Raw genomic sequence first — 23,420 nt, forward strand, 5'->3', positions numbered from 1 at the left:
TGCTGAACTGTGTCTACACCCACCTGGATAAGTTGGCGAGCGCTGTGAGGGTCATGTTTTTTGACTTCTCCAGTGCGTTCAACACCATCCGCCCTGCTCTGCTGGGTGAGAAGCTGACAGTGATGCAGGTGGATGCTTCCTTGGTGTCATGGATTATTGATTATCTGACTAGCAGACCACAGTCGTGTGCTTGCAACACTGTGTGTCAGACAGAGTGGTCAGCAGCACTGGGGCTCCACAGGGGACTGCCCTGTCTCCCTTTCTCTTCACCATCTACACCTCAAACTTCAACTACAACACAGAGTCTTGCCATCTTTAGAAGTTTTCTGATGACTCTGCCATAGTTGGATGCATCAGCAAGGGAGATGATGCGGAGTACAGGGCTACAGTGGGAAACTTCGTCACATGGTGTGAGCAGAATCATCTGTAGCTTAATGTGAAAAAGACTAAGGAGCTGGTGGTGGACCTGAGGAGGGCTAAGGCACCGGTGACCCCTGTTTCCATCCAAGGGGTCAGTGTGGACATGGTGGATGATTACAAATACCTGGGGATACGAATGGACAATAAACTGGACTGGTTAAAGAACACTGAGGCTGTCTACAAGAAGGGTCAGAGCTGTCTCTACTTCCTGTGGAGACTGAGGTCCTTTAACATCTGCCGGACAATGCTGAGGATGTTATACGACTCTGTGGTGACCAGTGGTATCATGTTTGCTGTTGTGTGCTGGGGCAGCAGGCTGAGGGTAGCAGACACCAACAGAATCAACAAACTCATTCATAAGGGCAGTGATGTTGTGGGGGTGGAACTGGACTCTCTGACGGTGGTGTCTGAAAAGAGGATGCTGTCCAAGTTGTATGCCATCTTGGACAATGACTCCCATCCACTCCATAATGTACTGGTTAGACACAGGAGTACATTCAGCCAGAGACTCATTCCACCGAGATGTAACACTGAGCGTCATAGGAAGTCATTCCTGCCTGTGGCCATCAAACTTTACAACTCCTCCCTCGGAGTGTCAGACACCCTGAGCCAATAGGCTGTTCCTGGACTTATTTCCACTTAGAATAATTTACTTATTATTATTTAATTATTTATGGTTTTATATTGCTATATTTCTACACTATTCTTGGTTGGTGCGGCTGTAACAAAACCCAATTTCTCTCAGCATCAATAAAGTATGTCTGTCTGTCTGTCTGAAAAGGGAGGGTTTTTTGTGTATTTTCTGGATTTAGCTAATTGAACCACATAAAATGCATTGCATATTTTGGTGGGTTAGGGTGGGTTTCCATTTATTGCATTGTTGGAAGAAAAACAGCAGGAAACCTCAGGTTTGTGGTTTCTGCATTCTACAAATCTGTCAATCTCAGCTTTGAAGTTTGCATTTGTTCTCCCTTTTGGGGAAAGCTGCCTAAATAAAGAAATACAGGTTAAGTACACCCATCTGAAAAGTTTGGTGCTGGAAGTGTTAAAGAACCATGTGTGGTGGTAGAGAGCTGTACATCACCTGGGAACCTCTCTCAGTACCTTGTGGAATTTTCCATTTGTGACAGCACTCAAACAAATTTCAGATTTTGGAGGTTTTGGGATTTTGACATTTCAGCTCTCTCTGGGGGAAAACAAAGTTCCTGTGTCAGAGTGGGAGAGGCAGTTGCTCAGGAGCCTGCCATCAAGACCTTTTCCCAGGACAGTGGGAGCACTGCAGGTGTGTCTTTGTTTATCTACAAGGTATTCCTCAGTGGAACACTTCAGAAAAATATAAGGAAAAGTTTCCTAAGCACAGCAATATTGAGGATGCGCAGCACCATAAGATGTAGGAGTAGAGTTAAGTCACTCAGCCTATCAAGTTTACTCACCATTCCTTCATGGCTGATGATTGAATTTTCCCTCTCAACCACGTTTACCTGCCTTCTCATAACTTTGATATCCTTACTAATAACATACCTATCAAGTGCCAGTTTAAATGTACACAACAAAAAGTATACTGCAGATGCTGTGATCAAATCAACACATACAAACAAGCTGGATGAACTCAGCAGATCATTGAAATCTGCAGTCAACGTTTCGGGCTGAGACTCTTCGTCAGGACTTAGTACACAACGACTTGACCTCCACATTAATTACTCATTATCTCGAAGATGCTTGTTGAGTATAAACTGTGACATATCCTCCATTTCAACAATGCTTGCCTCTTTTGAAAAGGATGGAAAGATTAACAGAAGTTTAGCTTTATTTGTCAAATGTGCATCAAAACATGAAATGTCATGCATCATTTGCATCGTTGACCAACACAGTCTGAGGATGGGTTCTGGGGGCAGCCTAGCATGCCCACAACTTACTAACCCTAACCTGTCAGTCTTTGAAATGTGGAAGGAAACCGCAGCACCTGGAGGAAACCCCTCCGGTCGCAGGGTGAGCATGAAAACTCCTTTCAGACAACGGTCAGAATTGAATCCAGATCAGCAATCATTGGTGCTGTAGTGTTGTGCTCACTGTTACTGCCCCATATGTTTAAAAAAATGTGCAAAAGAAGTGCCTTTCTTTTTATTTAAAAGTATAGAGTGAAATATTTGAAGTATTTTGACAAAGGTGTAGTTTTAGTGAGATACAGAGGCACAAGAGACTAAGTGCTGGAGTATGGGACAACGTGAAAAGATGGAGGTACTCAGCTGGTCAGGAAGTATCTTTGCAGAGAAATAGACAGTTGATGTTTTGGGTCGCAGTTCTTCACCTGGGCTAAAAGATAGAGGAGAGATGGTCAGTACCAAAGGGTAGAAGGAAGACGTGAGATTGCTGCATGATGAGATTAATGAGATTGTGCCTACATCCACTTCTCCATAATTTTTCCATTTGCCAGGGTGGGATTGTGAACCCGTGACTTTCTAGAATCCGCTGTATTATCGCAGTCTCATGACATAAAATTTGTCGTCTTGCAGCAGCAGAGATAGTACTAGATTTTGGAACACGGTCCAGCATGTGGTGATAATGCTGTTTGCACACGAGTCAGGAGTCTCAGAGTACACGGTTGTGAAGCAAGCAGATCTCCCTCTGGTGGCTGCTGAAATACAGTTATGTGCAGGTGCTGCCTCCTAGTGGATTTCAATGGTATGTCAGTACACAGCAACAGCTTCATTCCAGCAGGGATCAAATTCTGCAGCAGAGGACAACCCATCCAGTCTCCACAGGCTTTTTTAGTTTATGTCACTCCCTGAAAAGGACTGTAAAGCATTTCAAGACATTGAAGTTCAAATAGAAATGCAATTCAGCATGGTTTGGATGAGCAGCGAGTTACATTCAGTAGAAGAGTTATTTATATCGGGTTATATTTACAGTGCATTGACGTTCAGTGGATTTGGCTTCATGCCAGTGGTGCAGGAAGCAGTGCATTCCATAGGTGGTTTCAGGGTCCAAGCTGACTGCTGTGTAATATTTCTTCCTGGTTTGATTCCCAGATGACCCAGCCTTTAGTTTAAACTTGTGCTTATTGTTTTGTAATCACCTACCAGAAGGAACAGTTTTTATTGTATTCTAAATATGTTTGTTAGATCACAATTAGTATTTCCTTTAAGAAAGTCGTTAAATTTACTCAGTTCATTCTCATAATTTGCTCTTGAGGTTTGGCACCATTACATAAGTTTCAGTATTCTTGTATGTGGAATTAGTTACGTATGTGGGCAGTTGATCCACATCCAAATCCAGCTGCCAAAAAAGCTGAGCAATTGGGCCTTTGAATTGGAACGATATTCCAAGCTTTCTTTGGAACTCATTCCAGTGATGTGGGTGTTGCTGGTAAGGTCAGTCATTGTCCTTACATGAATGACCTGAATTAACTGGTGGAGAACTAAGAATAGCTTTATTTGTCACACATACATCAAAACATATAGTTAAATTTATTTGTGTCAAAGTAAATCAGTGAGGATTGTGGTAGGCAAGTGTCACCGACAAATCATGCCCATAATTCACTAACCCAAACATCTTTAGAATTTGGGAGGAAACTGGAGCACGTGGAGGAAACCCACGGAGCCATGGGGAGAATGTAGAAACTCACTCGCAGGCAGCAGTGGGAACTGAACCCCGATTGGTGGTCATTTGCTGGCACTGTACAGCGATGCACTGACCAGTATGTTCCTCCAAACTGCAGCCTTGAATATCCTGCTAGGCCACTTTGGAGGGCAGCTGAAATTCTGCCTCATCGTGATGGGTCTGCACTCGTATATGGTCCAGTGTGGACAAAGGCAACACACTTCCTTCCCTTAAGGAATTTAGTGAGTCAGGTCGTGGTTTCCAATAGTCCGGTATTTTCATTGCTGCCAATGTAACTTGAGCTTTTTAGTTACAGATTTATGAAGTTAGATGTGTTTAAGTTCTCCAGCTGCCATGGCAGGATTTGAATATGATGCTGGATCAGGATCCCTTGATTAATAGTCCAGAAACATAATAACAGCCCTACCAGTTAAATGAAGGGGGTAAGGAAAGATCTGTGTTGAATATAAAAGGTATTAGATACTTGTTTGGCCAAAGGGTCAGTCCATTTTGCCGATTTCCTCCCAACAGGTGAGTGTTACTGTTGGAGTTTGCTTGTGAGTGCTGAGGGAAGGCTTGAATGAAGGGGAAATGTGGCATTTCTCCATAGTCATTCTGTAACAGGCCTGTAAACTTTAAAAGAGAGCCCATTGCTTGAAAAGCTCTTTGGGGCATCATGTTCAAACATAGCCTGGTTTGCCTGCCATCCTTTCTTTACTGGGGAAGACCAGTAGAGTGAGGGTGGGCAAGCTCTTCTTGGCCTTTCTCCAAAGCAGTCCGGCCGGACCTGCCCGACGGAGGCAACAGGTAGGAAGGGGCAGAACCCCCGCCAGGCAGCGGCAGTCCGGCCGGACCTCCCCGACGGCGGCAACAGGCAGGAACATCGAGTCAGGACTCCGCCTTCAGCTTAGGCACCGAGCCAGGACTCTTCTTCAGGGGGTAGACACAGACACTGGGCATGACATCGAGCCACATCCCAAAGCAAAGGCAGATTGATCCAGGGAGAGACATCCGCACCACCAGGGGAATCAGAGAAAAGTAGTTCGCACCAGGACTGAGTCACTGTGATCCGAATGAATCAGGGGAAATGAAGAAGTACCAGGTTGCTTTAGATGGAGGGAGATTAGCTAGAGAAAAACTTATCATTTGAGTATTCATAGAGTAGGGACCGAGAACACGTTACCTATGCCTGACCAGATCTTCATGGTGTGGTTCTTGTTCTATATGATGTAATTCTAACTTGAGTTTATGTTTCTGCTGAGACTTGTTTCTGCACAAAGGTGGTCTGGCATTTTACTTGACGTTTGAATTTTTTTTTGTCTTTGATCTTTCACCAGGGTTACGCGATACAGAATGGCTCGGTCGATCACAGATCCTGAAGCGTGGACCTGTCACCTATTACATTGATGGTGCTCATACAGTTGGTAGTGTAAAGGTATGCTGACACAACTCGGGGTTTGACATCCTGTCGTGTAATGATGTTAACGTGAGTCTGTCATTGTGTCATTAAGGTTTGTTGACAGCTACTATCCCTCTCAATTTATCACACTTTTAGAGCTCCTACAGAATGACACCTGAAGCATCCTATTCTAGCACTTTCCATCCACTACACCATCTTCCCCAACGCAGTGAGCTCCAGCTTTCAGTTGTGTCGTGGGCATTTGTGAAATTGAATCCAGAAACTCCTCCGTAGGAGCAGGTGAAAGCTACAGAAAATTGGTTGTGATCTTACGAAACTATTATGTATTTTCAATTGAATCTGCGATGTGGAACCTCTCCCTCCTAAACTTCTGAACAGAACCCCTTAGAGCCCAGACTGGGCAGCCCGTGAGAGAAAGAAAGTGCAGTGATGTTCGAGTTGAAGGGTGGGGTGAGTGTGAACATTATTATTCTTTGTCTCTGGCCATTATCTTATTGGTCTGATTGAAGGTTTGGAGGCTGGTGAGATAATAAGACCACTTGTCCCCTCACACCCCTGTCCCATTCGGTACTAACAGAAAGAACAGCTTTGTGTTCCAGGTAAATGAGTTAAATCACAGTTAGTATTTTCTTTACTCAAGAAAATTTTAAAATATTGATTCAATTCATTCTCATAATTCGCTCTTGAGGTTTGGCACAAATACCTCAGTTTCAATATTCTTGTGTCTGGAATTGGTTACGAATGTGGGCAGTTGATGATTCAGTTGCCAAATAGGCTGAGCAGTTGGGTCTTTGAGTTAGAACGATATTCTAAGCTTCCTTTCAGTAAGACGACGATTGATCTTTTACCTTGGCACCACTTTTCAGTACTAGTCCTGTTTTCCTTGATTAATATCCAAAGATCTATCAAACCGTAACTTCGACATATGCAGAGACTGCACAGTCCTCTCAGGTAGAGATTTCTAAGGATTCGCTACCTGTTGAATGAAGAAGCTTCTTCACATTTGGGTCCTGAATGGCTGACACATTATTTTACAATGAGCCCTGGTTTGAGACAGACAGTAGAACTGTCATCTCTGCATCTACCTTGTCGATCCCTGCAAATACAATGTCAATCAAATCTTGTTTCATTCTTCTAAAGTGTAAAGCATAGGCCTGGTTTGGTGAAATTTGTGTTTATGGAACAACCTCTCCCATTCTCAAATCCATCAATCATTCTGGTAAACATTTGTAGCAGTCTCAATGGCTGGCATATCCTTTTTTGGATCTGAAAGCAAGATCTGTAAACAGTCTTCAAAATGCAGTCTCACCATGTCCTGTATAATTGTATTAAGATATCTTTGCTCTGACTCAATTCCATGCCCAACGTACTGTTTGCTTAGTTTCTTACCTTGCCAGCTGTGAATCACATATCAAGATATTTAGGTCAGAACATCAATTTCTTTGAATCTTACATCATTTAAATAAAAAAATTACCCCGCTTTTCTGTTTCTTTTCCTACCACTGGATAACCGCAGATATTTGTACATTAAATTCCATCTCCCACGTCTTCACTAATTAACTCAGCTTGTTGATATCCATTTGAAATTTCCTGCATCCTCTTTGTGCCCAGCAAGGCCACCCAGCTTTCTACTGTTTTTGGCAGTATTTTCAGCCTTTTCCTTTACTCTAATGTTGTCTTTAACCAACTTTGCTTGGGACATCTGGACTATTTTTCCTCTTGAGTTTTTATGCTTTGGAGGGATATCTGCTCGAAACTACGTATTGATTCTTTAAATGTTACCATCGTCCTATTTACTGTTAGTTCTTACATTGCTCTTTTCCAATGGGAGAGAAGGGTTAGATTGATCTAAGAGTAGGTTAAAGGGTCAACACAACATTGTGGGCCAAAGGGCCTGTAATGTGCTGTACTCTTCTATGTTCCATCAACAACTCATAGTTCATACCTTTGTAGCTTGCTTTGATTAGGCTTAGGAACCAGGTTTTGGATTGAACTAGATCATTTATCTGAAGTTCTATGATCTTATGATCAGACTTCCTTAAAAGGCTACATAAATATAAAGGTTATTTATTAATGCTTCCTCATTGTATAAAACTAGATGTAGAATAACCTCAACAGTGATCTTAAAAAAAACCTTTAAGCACTCTTGAGAATTGCTCCTTCATACTTGCAGGGTTTGTTCTTGGTGTCCCAGTTTATTGAAGTCCATTGTTGTTGTTGTACTACCCTAGTTAAATATGTTGCTAATTTCCTAATTTAGGTAGACTTTCTGCCATGTGATTTCTTTGCTCCATTATTGTAACTGATCTTTCACCGTGATTTTTCTGAGTTCTCTGCTGCCTTTCTCCCTCTTTAATCGGGGCTGCTATTTCTATTTTTCGTGTCTGTTCTAAAGTATCTCCAGGAATATTTAATTGCCAATTGTTACAGAGACATGGTTGCAATTATAATGCACCTATTGATTTCTGTTTGTACCACCAATTCATTTTTCTTGTTACAAATGTTGCTCCTTTTCAGATTGAGTTTTCAGTTTCAGCTGTCTTACCCTTTTTCCTGTTCTGATTTTAATCGGAGGTGCATACATTTATTTATGTTATGATACATCAAACTCTGGTTATCATTCCTCATTTCACCACCTTACCGATTCTCTGACTTTCTTCATCAGAGCAGACTGCAGATGGGACTAAAGTTGTTCTAGTGAACCTTGGTTGCCCTCTTCGTATCTGACTTGGGGACATTATAGTCATACAGCATGGAAGCAGGCCTTCCATCTCACCAGATTCGTGCCGAATGAAAGTGTCCGTCCATATAAACCCACTTTCCAGCATGTGGCCCCAATACCTTTTCCTAGGCAATTCATCTAGGTACTTCCTAATGCTGTCTGCCGCTCTCTCAGGTAGTACACGGTCATGTTTCGTGATGCCATTTTGTACGAAGTCTGTAAGCAATTTCACTGGCAGCTTATTCACCAAGAGTTGGAGTAACTGACAGTGAAAACATTGACAAGATGGTTCAGAAGGTTAAGTCACGTGGAACCCAAGATGAGCTGGCTAACAGAATCTAAAATTGGCTTGATGATAGGAAGCAGAGAATGGCAATGGAAATGTGTTTTTCTGTGATCAGTGGCTTACCAAAGGGATCCGGGCTAGGAGATTAATGTGTGGCTGAGAAGCTGACGCAGGGGGCAGGGCTTCAGGTTATTGGTGGGTGCATGGAATACACAGCCAGCAACAGTGTTAGAAGCGGATACCATAGGGTGTTTTAAAAGACTCTTAGATAGGTACTTGGAGCTTAGTAAAATTAGAGGGCTATGTGGTAGGTAAGTCTAGGCAGTTGCTAGAGTAGGTTACATGGTCGGCACAGCATTGTGGGCTGAAGGGCCTGTATGTATGTATCTCTGCTTCTATCATTATCATTAGGACCTCTTCTGGGAGAGGTATGACCTATATAAAAGTGATGAGTTGCACCTGAACCCAAGGGGGGGGGGCAATATTCTCACGGGCAGGTTTGTAAGAGCTGTTGGGAATGATTTAAACTAATTTGGCAGGGTGTGGGAACTGGAGTGAAGGGACTCAGGATAGGACAGGTGGTTTTAAAAAAAAGGCAAAGACAGCATTCAGTCAGACTGTCAGGAAAGGCAGGGTGATTATCAGTGTATTAGGGATGCAGAATCAAAAATAGAAAATGCAATACTCAAAGTGTTATTTCTCAATGCACAGAGTATAAGAAATAAGGTAGATGATCTTGTTGCACTATTACAGATTGTAAGGTATAATGTTGTGGCCATCACTGAATCATGGTTGTAGTTTGAACCCTAATGTCCAAGGTTACATGTTGTATCGGAGGGATAGAAAGGTAGGCAGAGTGTGTGGCATGGCTCTGCTGGTAAAGAATGGCATCAAATCGGTAGAAAGATATGACATAGGATTGGAGGATGTTGAATCCTTGTGGGTTGAGTTAAGAAACTGTAATGGTAAAAGGATCTTGATAGCAGTTACATACAGACCTCCCAACAGTTGCTGGGATGTGGAGCACAGATTACAACAGGAAATAGAAAAGGCGTGTCAAAAGGGCAATGTTATGATGGTCATGGGAGATTTCAACATGCATGTCCTTTGGGAAAATCAGGTTGGTAATGGATCTCAAGAGAGTGAATTTGTTGAATGCCTATGAGATGGCTTTTTAGAGCAGTTTGTTGTTGAGCCTACTAGGGGGAATTAGCTATTCTGGATTGCATTTTATCTAATGAACCGGGAGCTTAAGGTAAACAAACTCCTAGGAAACAGTGATCACAGTATGATTGACTTCAACTTGTAATTTGAGAGGGAGAAAGTAAAGTCTGACTCAGCTGTATTTCAGCGGAGTACAGGATATTATAGTGGTATAAGAGAGGAGTTAGCCAAAGTAATTTGGAAGGAGGTGCTGGCAGGGATGACAGCAGAGCAGCAATGGTGTTCATTTCTGGAAAAATGAGGCAAGTACTTGGACACATGTATTTCAAAATAAAGAAATACTCAAATGGCAAAATAGTACAACTGACACAGGAAGTCAAAGCTAATGTAAAAGCTAAAGAGGGGGCATACAACAAAGCAAAAATTAGTGGAAGATAGGATTGGGAAGCTTTTAGAGTCCTACAAGGAGCAACTAAAAGAATCATTAGGAGGGAAAAGATGAAACGTGAAAGCGAGCTAACAGAAAATATTAAACTGGAGAGTAAACTGGAGACAAAGTCAGCATGGGGGTGGGAGCTCATTGAAACCTTTCAAATGTTGAAAGGCCGGGAGAGAGTAGATGTGGAAAGGATGTTTCCCATGGTGGGAGAGTCTAAGGCAAGAGGGCACAACCTGAGCATAGAGGGGCATCCATTTAAAAACTGATGTAGAGAAATTTCTTTAGCCAGAGGGTGGTGAATTTGTGGAATGTGTTACCACACCAGGTAGCTGTGGAGAACAGGTCGTTAAAGCAGAGGTTGATAGGTTCTTGATTGGACACAGCATCAAAGGTTATGGGGAGAAGTTTGCCCGTCGCACAGTAGAAAGCAGCAATGATGGGAGAGGACTGCACCCAACCGACCACACTACACTGTCTCCAGTACCGATATATGTAGGACACCTACACTACATGGTAGGGCACTAGGAAATGTTCCATTATAGAGCAACATAAGGCAAAAGAGTGGTGAAAAGGACATATGGCATTCTTACTTTACTAAGAGTGGGGTATTGTATTCCAAAACACTGATTAGAGTATTGTGTGCAGTTGTGGTCATCGCTCTACATGAATGATGTAGTTGCTTTGGAGAGAGCACGGAGGACATTCACCAGGAAGTTGCCTGCATTAGAGGACTTCAGTTATGTGGAGAGATTGGTGGGCTGGGATTGTTCTCTGGAATAATGGTGGTTAAAGGGTTGTGAATTTTAAAGAAAAATATGGTCAAGAGTTATGGAGAGGGAAGTAGGGGTGATTTTTTTGAGGGGGGTGATGGATTATTTTTCAGTGGTGATTAAGGGTGGAGAGTGATTTCCTCACAGGGTTATACTGTTCAAAAGTTGTACTTCTCTGCAGGAATGTTCGTATTGTTATGTGTAGACGTAACTCTCCTCTTGTTTCAGGCCTGTGTCAAGTGGTTTCGGGAGCAGTCATTGAAAGAAGCAAAGTCAATAAAGTAAGTCATTATAAAATCATGTTCATGCTCCTTATGAGCAAGTCACTTGCATTGTACAAGCTTTCTCCCCAGCCCTTGATAAACCAGTGGTTGCCCAGTGTGCAGAGTGCATGAAGGTAATGGTTGAGTGATTGTACAAGCCTGAAAAAGACGAAGACAAAGTCAAGCACTGTCCTTTGCCTTTGCAAAATGCAGATTGGGCTTAACGAAGGTTACTTAGCCAGTTCTGCACTGCTTCACCGGACATGGTTTGTGTGAAGCTATATATATATATGTTGTTTTCCCAATTTCTGACAGTATTTCTCTTGTTTAGAGGTCCCGTGGTTAAGGCACTGCTGTTCAACGCAACAGGAGAGAGAGATGCTGCTGCACTTCTCAAACTGCTTGTGGTAAGATCCGCTTGGATGTCGTGTCCTGTGGGTGATTGGATTTTACGCGGCTGATCTACATCATTGAAGGGCTTGTGTGTTTGCTTGTAGTGCTTGCAAAGGAGAGAAAGAGATAAGCATGTGTGTGAGAGAAAAGTAAGAGATTGATCCTCTTATCTGGGAAGCTCAGGCCACTCTGCTGGGATAAGAGTATCTACTGCTGGGAAGGTCCTGTATACATATGTTTAAGTTGATTTCTAGTGAGCTGCTGCCCACACCACATAGTTAATTTTGTTAACTGGCACCATTGCTTGGTTTGGAAGGTGCTGCACTCATGGTGGCAGTATACCCAGGTGGGGAATTATTAAACCGCCAGGCATGCCAAGCTAGCTGACTATTCCCCTCTGTCACCCTCATCTAATGCAACCATTTATGCACACTTCACAGCCCCCAGGGAAGGAATTCTAGCCTGAGATCTAAAGATTGTTACCTACTGGGAAGTAGTCCAGGGATGTGGCGATTGATCATGTGGGTGAAGGTGAAATAGCTTCTTGCTTCCAGTGCTGCTCCTGTCTCAAAAATAGGCATCCATTAGTCTCAAGAGACCATGGGCAGGGTTGTATGGGAGAACGGCAGTTACCCATGCTGCAAGTCTCCCCTCTCCACGCCACCGATGTTGTCCAAGGGAAGGGCAAGGGCCGATACAGCTTAGCACTGGTGTCGTCGCAGAGCAATGTGTGGTTAAGTGCCTTGCTCAAGGACACAACACGCTGCCTTAGCTGAGGCTCGAACTAGCAACATTCAGATCACTAGACCATCGCCTTAACCACTTGTCTCAACCAGCTGTGCTGAAACTAACCACTGCCCAACACCTCCCAGAAGCCGTGGACCCCCATTTGAGGAATACAGCTGTGAAGAGGCAGAGTGGTTGTACCAACTGCTGAAACATCGAGGTCGTGTTCCTGTAACTTTGGGCTCTCTTGTTTAAGAGGGGGACCTCTTCCTCCTCCTCCCACCCCCCCCACAGCACTTACTCCGAAGTTCTTATTCTATTCTTGCTACCTTTGTTAAGTTAATTTGCCTCTTGAAACACCCTCAAGTGTGATCCCATTGTACTCCAGTTTTCATCTTAAAATGGAGGTGATGTCACATATTGGCTGAGGAAATCTGCATCAAATGCAGCCAATGTTGGAAAAATAGGAAATTTAATTATTTTCATATTAGTACCTATGGATGTATTTATGTCTTAGCAGGAAATACTTCCAGAATGTGAATAGAAATCCTCTTAGCTGGTCAGGCAACATTGCCAGCTCTTGACGGTTAGCCCTTTAGCATCATATATTAAACCCCTCGCGCATCTGCAGGAAGCTTTCTTTTTTCATGTTTACATCATCCAGTGACAACTGTAACATGAAGCTTCAGTGTTTGCTGGCAGCTCTATCTGAGTAGTCTCCAGTTTCCCATTATGCCACAGGCGTTTAGAGCAGCAATGAACGTCTCCGTCTTTGGCAGTGATCAGGGCTTTCTTCATCGTGTCAGTAGCTTCCTCTCAGTTTTCACCATGGTCAGTCATGCAAGTCCCGGGTGGAGACTCAGGAATACTATTACACTCAGGTTAGAAGGATTAATAGTTTTGTTTTACTAGTCAGGGTTGTTAGCCCTGAGCTGAACCCCTGAACCTGGAGGACTGGTGAACCACTCTTAGTCTGGCCTCTACCCTTTGACCTGTTTACTAAGAGCCAAAGCATAAAGCCCTGACTCCAGTCAACATAGCTCTCTGGGGCACTGAAGCACACAAGCCTCCAAACCATGACTTGGAGGGGTTTTCCAATTTGTTTAGACCATAAGACATGGGAGCAGAGTCGGCTCATCGAGTCTGCTTCACCATTCAATCATGCCTGATTTATTATCCCTCTCTGTCCCATTCCCCTGTTTATGCCCGCGACCTTTCACTAATCAGTTTCATTATGTTGCCTCAGAGACCACTTATAAGTACAGCAATATATGGATTACAGCCTTAGCATTCATCCTGTGTAAAAGATTATTGGGAAATTAACCAGAGATGTAACTAATCCAAGCCCAAGTGGTTACTGAAAGAACAGATAAGAGGCTGGATATCGTGTGGCAAGGGATTCATCTGTAAATTCCCCAAAGGAACACACAAGTCAGGGAAGTGATAGAATGTTTCCTCTTGCAGGAATGAATCCAGCTGAGTGTTATGCTCGTCCATTATCCTGGCAAAGAAACTCCATCATCAGGTTGGCATCTTGTCCCCCTTTCCAAAGATTTACTTCCTCTACCATTGGCACAGTACATCTGTGTATTTGCCTTGTATAAGATGTATCATGCTTAATGCTGGTTTGACAGTTCCTCTCAGTCAATGGTTTGCATCACAGTCTTATTAGATCCCTCCCTCCTAGATGCATCAGTTGACTTCAAAATGTATTCTCAATCCTTCCTTTGGGTCTAAATCCTAAGACCCTGTATCCAGATAACTCTGGAATTTCCTTCACCCAGTTCTGCAATGGCTCAGGAAGGTGATTCACCACCATCTCAGTGCCAGCTAGGTACGTTCTGGTTGAGAGTGCCACTCAGAAACTGCATGTTCATTGCCTATCCTTACTGACATCCTAGGAATGGAAAATAAACTCTTTACCGTGTTTCTGTGTGTGGCTTTGAAAATCGAACAAGTTGCACTTTCCCACACATTTTTCACATGACCCTCACACAATCTTTCACAGCGTCATCCACACTCAGCTGTTCTTTTTAAATGAAATGGTCATTACAATAAACATTTAAATCTATGCGGATTGTGTATTGCTTGTTCCTGGCAATACACAATAAGCAGACGTGAGTTTCCTCCCACATTCCAAGCCGTATGTGGACTTGTGGTTCGTAAGTTGTGGACTTGCTATGGTGGTGCTGGAAGCGTGGCAACACTTTTGGGCTGCCCCAGTACATCCTCGCTGATTTGATTTGACGTAAATAACACATTTCATTGTATGTTTTGATACACGTGACAAATACAGACTTTATAAATTGTTCTTTTATATAGAATCTTTCTGTAGCAAAGCATCCCTGGGAGTTTCATTGGCGCACCATCAGACAAAAATTAATGCAGGGTCACATATTGGGACAGGTGTCTCAAGCTTGGTTGGCAGGTTTTAAAGGGTATGAGGGAATTGTAGAGTTCAGGTGTTTGGCAGTGAAAGTCAAGACAGTCTCGGGTACAGAGATGGGAGATGAGGAGAAAAGCAGATTTGGAATCACTAATTACCAAGGCAGTTTCAATGCTGTCGTTATTTACATTACGCTCCCCTTTGGTGACAGCAAATGCTACATTTCTGCTTTAGCACTTTAAACAAAATCATTGTGACTCCTGAGTTTTTTTGGGTGCTCGGTTGATGAAACCTCTCTGACCTCCTCAGTAAAGTTCGGTTTTTCTTGGAAAGAATGGTTAAATAAAAGAAGAGGAGAATAATGGAATGATTTTGGTTGCGGAGGATTCCAGAAGACCTGAAATTACTCGTGTTGTAAAGAGAATCTTTAAATGCATGTCGCAAGTTAGCTCCTTAAAGTAATGCAGCTTTTGATGTACCCCTTTCCTACCTTGTCAAACTCCTGATTTCAAAGGCTTGTGGCAGGATTTCAGAATCAGCAGTGGCTACTCCCAGTGATTAAAAGTGGTGGGGGGGGGGGGTGTATGATTTGAGATAAGTCCCATTTTCTTTTAGCCAAGGTCAGTGCTTGGCATAGGCAGACCAAAGCAGGAAGAAAAATAAAGAGAGTCTGCCACTCAAACAATAAACTAATTTATTGTTTCTTTCAGCCATGCCAGTTTGATTTTGCTGCTTTCTGTCCCAATCTCTTGGATGTAGCACAGAAGAATCTAAATCCTGGTAAGTGCTGTGTTCAAAAGCAATTTCCTTGTAGTGTCTGTATAGAAAGTGGAACTTATACTGGGACCTTGCACTGCACAGTAATTGACTATATCTAGGATTGTGTTGAATTTATATGGGTTAAGAAAGTTGTAAGATATTCTGTAGACTGGAAATGTATTTTTTGTGTGGTGGTGAGTAAGTTGTTAGGCCAGTGCACTAGCACATGAAGGCAACGTGCTTATCTTTGGGCGATTAAAAAGCCATATATCGTCGCTTAAAAGCTTCGCATGCAGCTATGTCTGTAAAGGGAACCTCTCCCCATTATTAGTATTTTAGCTCATCGAGTGGCAGTAATTTAAAGCTATGTGATGCATTCATTGAATAAGGGAAGACTGGATGTGCCAATGGAACATTGTGTTCGAGATTACAGGCTGTTTTGAAATCACAGCAGTGAAGGATTTCTAATGGTGAACGTTAAGGGCAGTTGGTTCAAGGACTTGGGCGCGGCTTGGCCCACTCTGAGCTGTTGGGTTCGAAAGGTTCAGGGTCAAGGTGCCATTGGTCGAAATCATTCATTTATGGATTCACTCAAGGATAACTAAGGGAAGGCCATATGAGCTTTAATGCTGTGGTAATGCTGAGCGTGGTGTGGTGTTGAGATACTAAGAAGGGGTTTATTAGTTTATGAAACTGATGTTTAAATCCCTGGTGTTACTTTAGTGACACCACCCCCCGCGGATACCAAAAAATGCAGATGCTCAAGTAGGTGGACTTTAGGACCCAGCGGAGCTCAGGACCCACCACCCACAGTGTTTCTACTCTGGAAAATGATCACGATTGAAAATAAAGTGCAAATAATAAAGCGATCGGAAAGAGGTGAAATGCCATCGGTCATTGGAAAAGCGTTAGGCTACAGTCGGGATAAAGTGAGAATAAAGGAGCATGTGAGGGCCCTGCCCCGATGAAAGCTACAATTATTACTAAGCAACGCAGTGGTTTAATTATTGAAATACATACATTTCTTAAGTGTTTTATATGCATAGAAGGGTAAAATGTATACTATATACTAATAAAAACATTTGACTAACTGATGCTAAATAATACCGGATGCACCTGTACCGACTTGGAGAACTTCTAGTTTTTTTTTTCAATTCCCGATCCGTGATAACCTATGCATATCCTCCCGTATACTTTAAATCATCTCTAGATTACTTGTACCTAATACAATGTAAATGCTATGTAAATAGTTGTTATACTGTATTGTTTAGGGAATAATGACAAGCAAACAAAGTCTGTACATGCTCGAACAACAAGTGCTGGAGAGAACTTCCGAGTTTTCCCGATCCACGGTTGGTTGAATTCCATGCATGCGGAACCCATGGATAAGGAGGAACAAGGAGGATGAAATTAGAGCATAGATTAGTATGTGGAGCTATGATGTTGTGGCCATTACTGAAACTTGGTTGGAGGAAGGGCAGGATTGGATGATGCAGGTCCTGGGGTTCAGGTGTTTTAAAAGGAATAGGATAGAAAGTAGAAAAGTGGTGGGGGGAGTGGCATTGCTGGTCAGGGTTAGTATCACGGCTATAGAAAGGGAGGACGTTGCTGAAGGAGTGCCCACTGAGTCGGTCTGGGTGGAAGTCAGAAATAGGAAGGGATCAATCACTGTGCTGGGAGTAGTCTATAGGCCCCCAAATAGCTCTCGGTACACCGAGGAGCAGATAAGCAGGCAGATTTTAGAATGGTGCAGGAAATACAGGGTAGTAGTTATGGGTGATTTCAACTTCCCTCATGTTGACTGGCACCTCCTGAGTGCAAGGGGGATAGATGGGGCTGAATTTGTCAGGTGTGTTCAAGAAGGATTCCTGACACAGTATGTGGACCGGTTGACGAGAGGAGAGGCTATACTGGATCTAGTTCAGGGTAATGAACCTGGTCAGGTGACAGACCTCTTGGTGGTGGAGCATTTTGGTGAGAGTGACCACAACTCCCTTAGCTTCAGCAAAGGGCTAAAATCAAGATGAAATGGTAAAGTGCTTAACTGGGGAAGGGCTAACTTTAAAGGGATGAGGCAGGAACTAGCGAGAGTAAATTGGAAACAGATGTTCAAAGGGGAAAGCACAGAAGTAATGTGGGAGAAGTTTAGGGATCACTTGATCTGGGTTCAGAATAGGTTTGTCCCACTGAGGCAAGGAAAAAATGGTAGGAAAAGGGAACCGTGGCAATGAAACGTGAGGCAACTCGTCAAGAGGAAAAAGGAAGCATATGTTAGATATATGAAGCAGGAAGTAGGAGGGGCTTATGAGAAATATAGGGTAGCCAGGAAGGAGCTAAAGGAGGGACTTAGGAGAGCTCGAAGGGGGCATGAGAAGGCCTTGACATGTAGGATTAAGGAGAACCCCAAGGCGTTCTATGCGTATGTGAAGAATAGGAGGATGACGAGAACAAAGGTGGGACCACTAAAGGATAAAGAGGGCAACATGTGCCTGGAGGTGGAGGAGGTTGGGGAGATCCTAAATTAATACTTTGCTTCAGTATTCACAAGTGGAAAGGACCTTGATCAGGGTGAGGTCGAAATAGAGCAGGCCTGTGTGCTGGACAGTGTGGAGATTACGGAAGAAGTGCTGGATCTTCTTAAAAGCATCAAGATTGATTAATCCCCAGGGCTGGATATGATACACCCCAGGTTGTTGTAGGAATTAAGAGAAGAGATCACTGGAGCATTAGCTATGATCTTTGAATCCTCTTCAGCTACAGGGGAAGTGCCAGAGGACTGGAGAATGGCAAATGTCGTTCCCTTGTTTAAAAAAGGTAATAGGGAGAAACCTGGGAACTATAGACCAGTGAGTCTTATGTCGGTGGTCTGCAAACTACTGGAAAGGATTTATAAGGATAGGATCTACAAGTATTTGGAGAAGTACAGTCTATTCATGGATAGTCAACATGGCTTTGTGAAGGGAAGATTGTGCCTCACGAGCCTGATTGAGTTTTTTGAAGAAGTAACAAAAGAAATTGATGAGGGTAAGGCAGTGGATGTGGTCTACATGGACTTTAGCAAGGCATTTGACAAGGTCCTTCATGAGAGACTCATCCAGAAAGTCATGAGGCATGGGTTAAGTGGAACCTTGGTTGTTTGGATAAAAAATTGGCTTAAAGGAAGATAGCAGAGGGTAGTTGTGGAAGGAAAGCTTTCTGCCTGGAGGTCAGTGACCAGTGGAGTGCCGCAGGGATCTGTCCTGGGACCCCTGCTATTTGTGATTTTTATAAATGACCTGGATGTAGAGGCGTAAGGATGGGTGAGTAAGTTTGCGAATGACATGAAGAAAGGAGGAGTTGTGGATGGAGCTGCGGGTTGTCAAAGGTTACAAGAGTATATAGACAGGCTGCAGAGTTGGGCAGAAAAATGGCAGATGGAGTTCAATCCGGTTAAGTGTGAGGCGATGCATTTTGGAAGGACAAACCAGAAGACTGAGTACAGAATTAATGGTCTGTTACTTAAGAGTGTAGATGAACAAAGGGACCTTGGGGTTCAAATCCATACATCCCTCAAGGTCGCTGTGCAGGTTGATAGGGTAGTTAAGAAAGCCTATGGGATGCTAGGCTTCATTAACAGGGGGACTGAGTTCAAGAGTAGAGAGGTCATGTTTCAACTCTACAAATCTCTGGTGAGACCGCAATTAGAGTATTGTGTTCAGTTCTGGTCACCTCATTATAGGAAGCTGTGGAGAGGGTGCAGAGGAGATTTACCAGGATGTAGCCTGGATTGGAGAACAAGTCATATGAAGCAAGGTTAGCAGAGCTGGGACTTTTCCCTGTGGAGCGTAGAAGAATGAGAGGGGACTTGATAGAGGTCTACAAGATTATGAGAGGCATAGATAGGGTGGATAGTCAGTACCTGTTTCCCAGGGCACCAGTAGCAAACACCAGAGGGCATATTTACAAAATTAAGTGAAGGAAGTTTAGGGGAGACATCAGGGGTAAGGTTTTTACACAGAGGGTTGTTAGTGCCTGGAATGACTTGCCAAGGATGGTGGTGGAGGCTAAAACATTAGGGGTATTTAAGAGCCTCTTGGACAGGCACATGGACGAAAGAAAAATAGAGGGATATGGGGTAGTGTAGGTTTAGTACTTTTTTTTAAGGATTATATGGGTCAGCACAACATGGAGGGCTGACAGGCCTGTACTGTGCTGTAGTGTTCTGTGGTTAACTGTAATTTGACCCAGTTGATGAGTCAGCAGGTTGCCAGCAAGGGCAATCCATCAACAGTAGCTTAAAACTGTATGTGTATAATGTTTTGGAGATACAAGTTTTGAGAGAGGCGTCAAGTTCTCAAATCTCAGATGAAGGTTAAAGTTGCTGCCACCTGATGTTTCAGCCCACGAGATCAAGTGAACCACTCATTCCCCATTGCTTCCTGTGGACTCCCGCAGCCTGACCTCTTACTCCAGGAGAATTTTGGTGCATTATTTCCAATTTTAGTATCCTTCAGAAGAATGAGCAGCAAAGCACTGCAGTGAGAAAGATCTTGGTTTAATATTTTTTTTAAATTTCAGATCAGAAGAATTACACAGTAACTTTGGAAAATATGCTGAGCCGTTGCCTTGAAAATCACAGTGCATGGTGCAAATTGACAGAAGTGACGCACGACAACTTGTGGAGCCTGTCTGGAAGTAACCTGGAGAGCTCAACGGCATTGGTTAAGAAGGGTAACTTGGACAGGGGAACGTTACCCTTCAGTGAATTGGACTGCGACCTTATGAGTCCTCGAGCCCTTGTGTTCCCCTGCATCAACAAAGGCTTGCAGTGGATAACCCAAGGTCGGGACCCTGGCCTCCGGCCTGCCTCGGCAGATCTGCACCATCTGGCAAGGGCTGCAACCCTGAATGAAGCTTCCACCATACAGATCCTGATTACCGGTAGCCTGCACCTTGTGGGAGGGTGCCTGAAACTCCTGGACAAGTCTTTGTCTCAGTAAAGGCTAAACATTTCTTTACTGTGAATGTCAGACATTGCTTTGAGACCCTCTGAGGTTGAGGGAGGGAGGATAGCTTCCAGATCCAAGATGCTATCTGTTTTACTTGATCCTATTAATGCTATCATTTCATATTTAACATTACTGTACTTCAACAGACAAGTGGAATTTTTGATGAACATTGCTTTTATTTAATTCAAAGGTAGATTGTGTGAATGGATCTTTGATTTTTTTTCTCTCTAGCATGATTACTATGTGAAATGAACATCAGGTTTTCAGGCCTAATAATTTGTATGGCTAAATTTTTTTGCACTTGAATTATTTATTAAAAGAAGTCTTAATCATTATGGGTGTTACAAATTAGAGAGAAAGTACATGGAAATGATCTGGGGCAGTAACACATCCACTTGCGCTTTGAAAAGTAATTGAGGGCACTTGTGTGGTACTGCCTGAGATTTCTCAACTGGATTTTTCTTGGTTTCCTCGTGGGTATTAAATAACCCAGCAGTTGCACAATAGCAATCCTACCTCTGGGTGTGCAGAATTGGAAGCTTCAATGCACTTTGTGGTTCATTTTTCAGAATTTATTTTGAAGGTATCAAAAATATAGCATTATAAATCATCACCAGTGTGAAAGTAAACATTAATCAACGAGACCAGTATTATTAGTGAATTGTAAGCCAGATGCATGGCAGCCAAATGTATTTCAATATTTACAATATTGGATGAATTTAACATGCAGGTACAACTGCATGTTGCCCCTCAGTCTGGACTGACTTCTCCATTTGAAAGCTGGGATCAGACCTATGTGATAGGACCAGTTGACCTGGCATGCCTTGGGGTAAAGCCTAGTGACCTGATAGATTGATTCTTTTTATTCATATTGCAGTTGCAATAATGGAAAAAAAGGCTGCGGCTCGTTCTCTCCAAATCTCTGGGAACTTAGACCAAGAAGTTCTCAGAGCCTTGTGCTGTAGGGTGTTCAAATGTTTTATGAAGACTAACAAGTTGATTTAAAAAAAAACTAAATATAAACATTCAAAATCCATAATATGTTCATATCAGGTGGACAAATATCAGGATGGTTTGACACAGCTTTGGATTTGAGATCCTGATGCACTTTAATTTCAGCAGTGCTAGAGGGCTAAAAGAGAGTTGTAAATAAGGTTGCAGAAGAAACTGGGTGATGAGTTAGCAGTTGTACCACTGAGTGGTTCATTGTCAAGCACCACTGCTGGATTCTGGACATGAATTACCTATTGTTTTTCAGTAAGTAGCGCCATCTATAAGCACAGCACCACCATTTGTAAAAGTGTGTATCTTAGTGCTTCACGTACAGAGAATAAAATGCACATAATTAAAGAGGACAATGTGCTTGGCTGCTGATTACAACAAAAGGTATTAGCATTTTTCCTAGGATCACAGTGATTGGCTGCAGGCTGCCTAATTTTAATTCCATTTGTGCTTATTATGATTGTAGAGCCACCCTTGGGGTTCCATCAGGTGCAGTCACGTAACAAATGACAGAATGGTGGAAGAATTGGGACAGAAACCCTTTTTCCGTAGTTTAGCAGCTGAGTAGAAACAAATGTTGTTAGCACATTCCAAGGTGTTTGGAAAATTCAAATTAGTGATGTGATTAGGATGATCTGTAAATCCAAACGTAGTATATTCAAACTTTTATATTCTGATTTCTAGAAAAGTGGGTGTTAGAATGGCTGCAATCATGTCATTGACTGCTAAGTAGGAATGTTACTTCCTTCTGAAGTTAGCTAGCTGTAGTAAATGGGTCAAAATATCAACAGAACTGGAAACTATTCAAGGGTAGATTTCAAACTCCTCATTGTGAAGTGGAAATAAATACTTGCGTAGATCAAGATTGATGTGTTAGAGAGGGTGATGTTAAATTGTTCAAGCCCACGATACCATTCATTTCCCCTTTAATTCTTGGCTGTAGACTTAAAATCTAGAATAATTAAAATTAATATTTTCAGTACACTAATTACATTGTGTATTTTAAATATTTTAAAATGGTCTTTTCTTCACCCACTCTGACCCTGACATACCATGGTATGCAAAATGAACAATCTGCTGTCAAAAATGGACATGGAATTCCATCTTCTTTATTTGTAAGTATCCATTTAAGGCAAAATAATCAGATGTCTGAATTATTAATACATTTGTTGGTCTAATTATGTTGACTGATGGAAAATAATTAGCTAATAATTTTCATTGCTGACCAAAATAAAACCTTAGGATTATCTGACTAAGAAGAGCATTCCTATTTTTTATTTGTCAGAATTGTTACCATGATTTGTTGTTTTAAATTATTAAACTTAATTTCAAGTCAATTTTTGAGTGGGCTGCTGCCTTTGAAGTTGATGGGAATCGAGTAGGAGGATTCATACAGAAATACTAATCTGTGGGTTGTGTAAGGAACAGTTTGATTTGTGATGGTAGGGAGGAAGAAATTATTTTAAGTACCGTGACTTTTAAGGAATGTTAAATGTCTTAAGGCAGATATTTTTTCCTATAAGTATCTCACAGATAATATTTGTGTTGTTTCTTTTCAGTTTCTTAATTGCACAACCTCTAATGATAATGGTAAAAAATCAAATTAATTTCAAGGTCCTGAAAGACATTTATATTTGCATTTTTATCTTAAAGTTTCTGTTTAAAGATAATCCACAAGTCAATAAGTTAAATGCATTTTCGGATTGAGAACTTCAAACTTTCTGCTTCTGTGTAACTGGTTTAAATAATTTTGAACTGTACATGGTGATGAACAAGATAATCATGTCTTTGTTTTAATTTTGCTGTAAATTATAGCTTTAAGCTATATTTAATATGAAATGTTAATTAAAGAACTGGCATTTTTCCAATTTGATACTACATGCAAATCAGTTTGTACTTTTCCAGGCATACAAACAAAAGCACAGGTAAGCCACTTGTCCTTTCCAGTCTTTTTCATTTTTTGATAAAATCAAAAATTCATTTCATTGTAATCTCTATATTACCATCTGCTCCACCAATCTTTCACCTGCCCTCTTATAAAGAATCTACCTTCAAATATTCAAAGACTCCCTTGGAGAAAAT

The 23,420-nt window shown here is 42.2% G+C and overlaps 1 protein-coding gene across 3 annotated transcripts in view; it reads left to right on the forward strand.

The window, feature by feature from the left end:
• fpgs (folylpolyglutamate synthase) overlaps positions 1–23,206 on the forward strand; it is a 74,873-nt gene extending 51,667 nt beyond the window's left edge. For all 3 annotated transcript variants that reach the window (XM_059993737.1, XM_059993739.1, XM_059993738.1), the window contains exons 12-16: positions 5,358–5,455; positions 11,050–11,102; positions 11,416–11,491; positions 15,300–15,369; positions 19,906–23,206. In XM_059993737.1, the coding sequence (XP_059849720.1) occupies positions 5,358–5,455; positions 11,050–11,102; positions 11,416–11,491; positions 15,300–15,369; positions 19,906–20,327 (719 nt within the window). In that variant the 3' untranslated portion in view covers positions 20,328–23,206. The remainder of the gene's footprint in view (positions 1–5,357; positions 5,456–11,049; positions 11,103–11,415; positions 11,492–15,299; positions 15,370–19,905) is intronic.
• The last annotated feature ends 214 nt before the right edge of the window (positions 23,207–23,420 follow it).

The sequence above is a fragment of the Hypanus sabinus genome, chromosome 18 (genome assembly GCF_030144855.1).
Source record: "Hypanus sabinus isolate sHypSab1 chromosome 18, sHypSab1.hap1, whole genome shotgun sequence".
Lineage (NCBI taxonomy): Eukaryota > Metazoa > Chordata > Chondrichthyes > Myliobatiformes > Dasyatidae > Hypanus > Hypanus sabinus.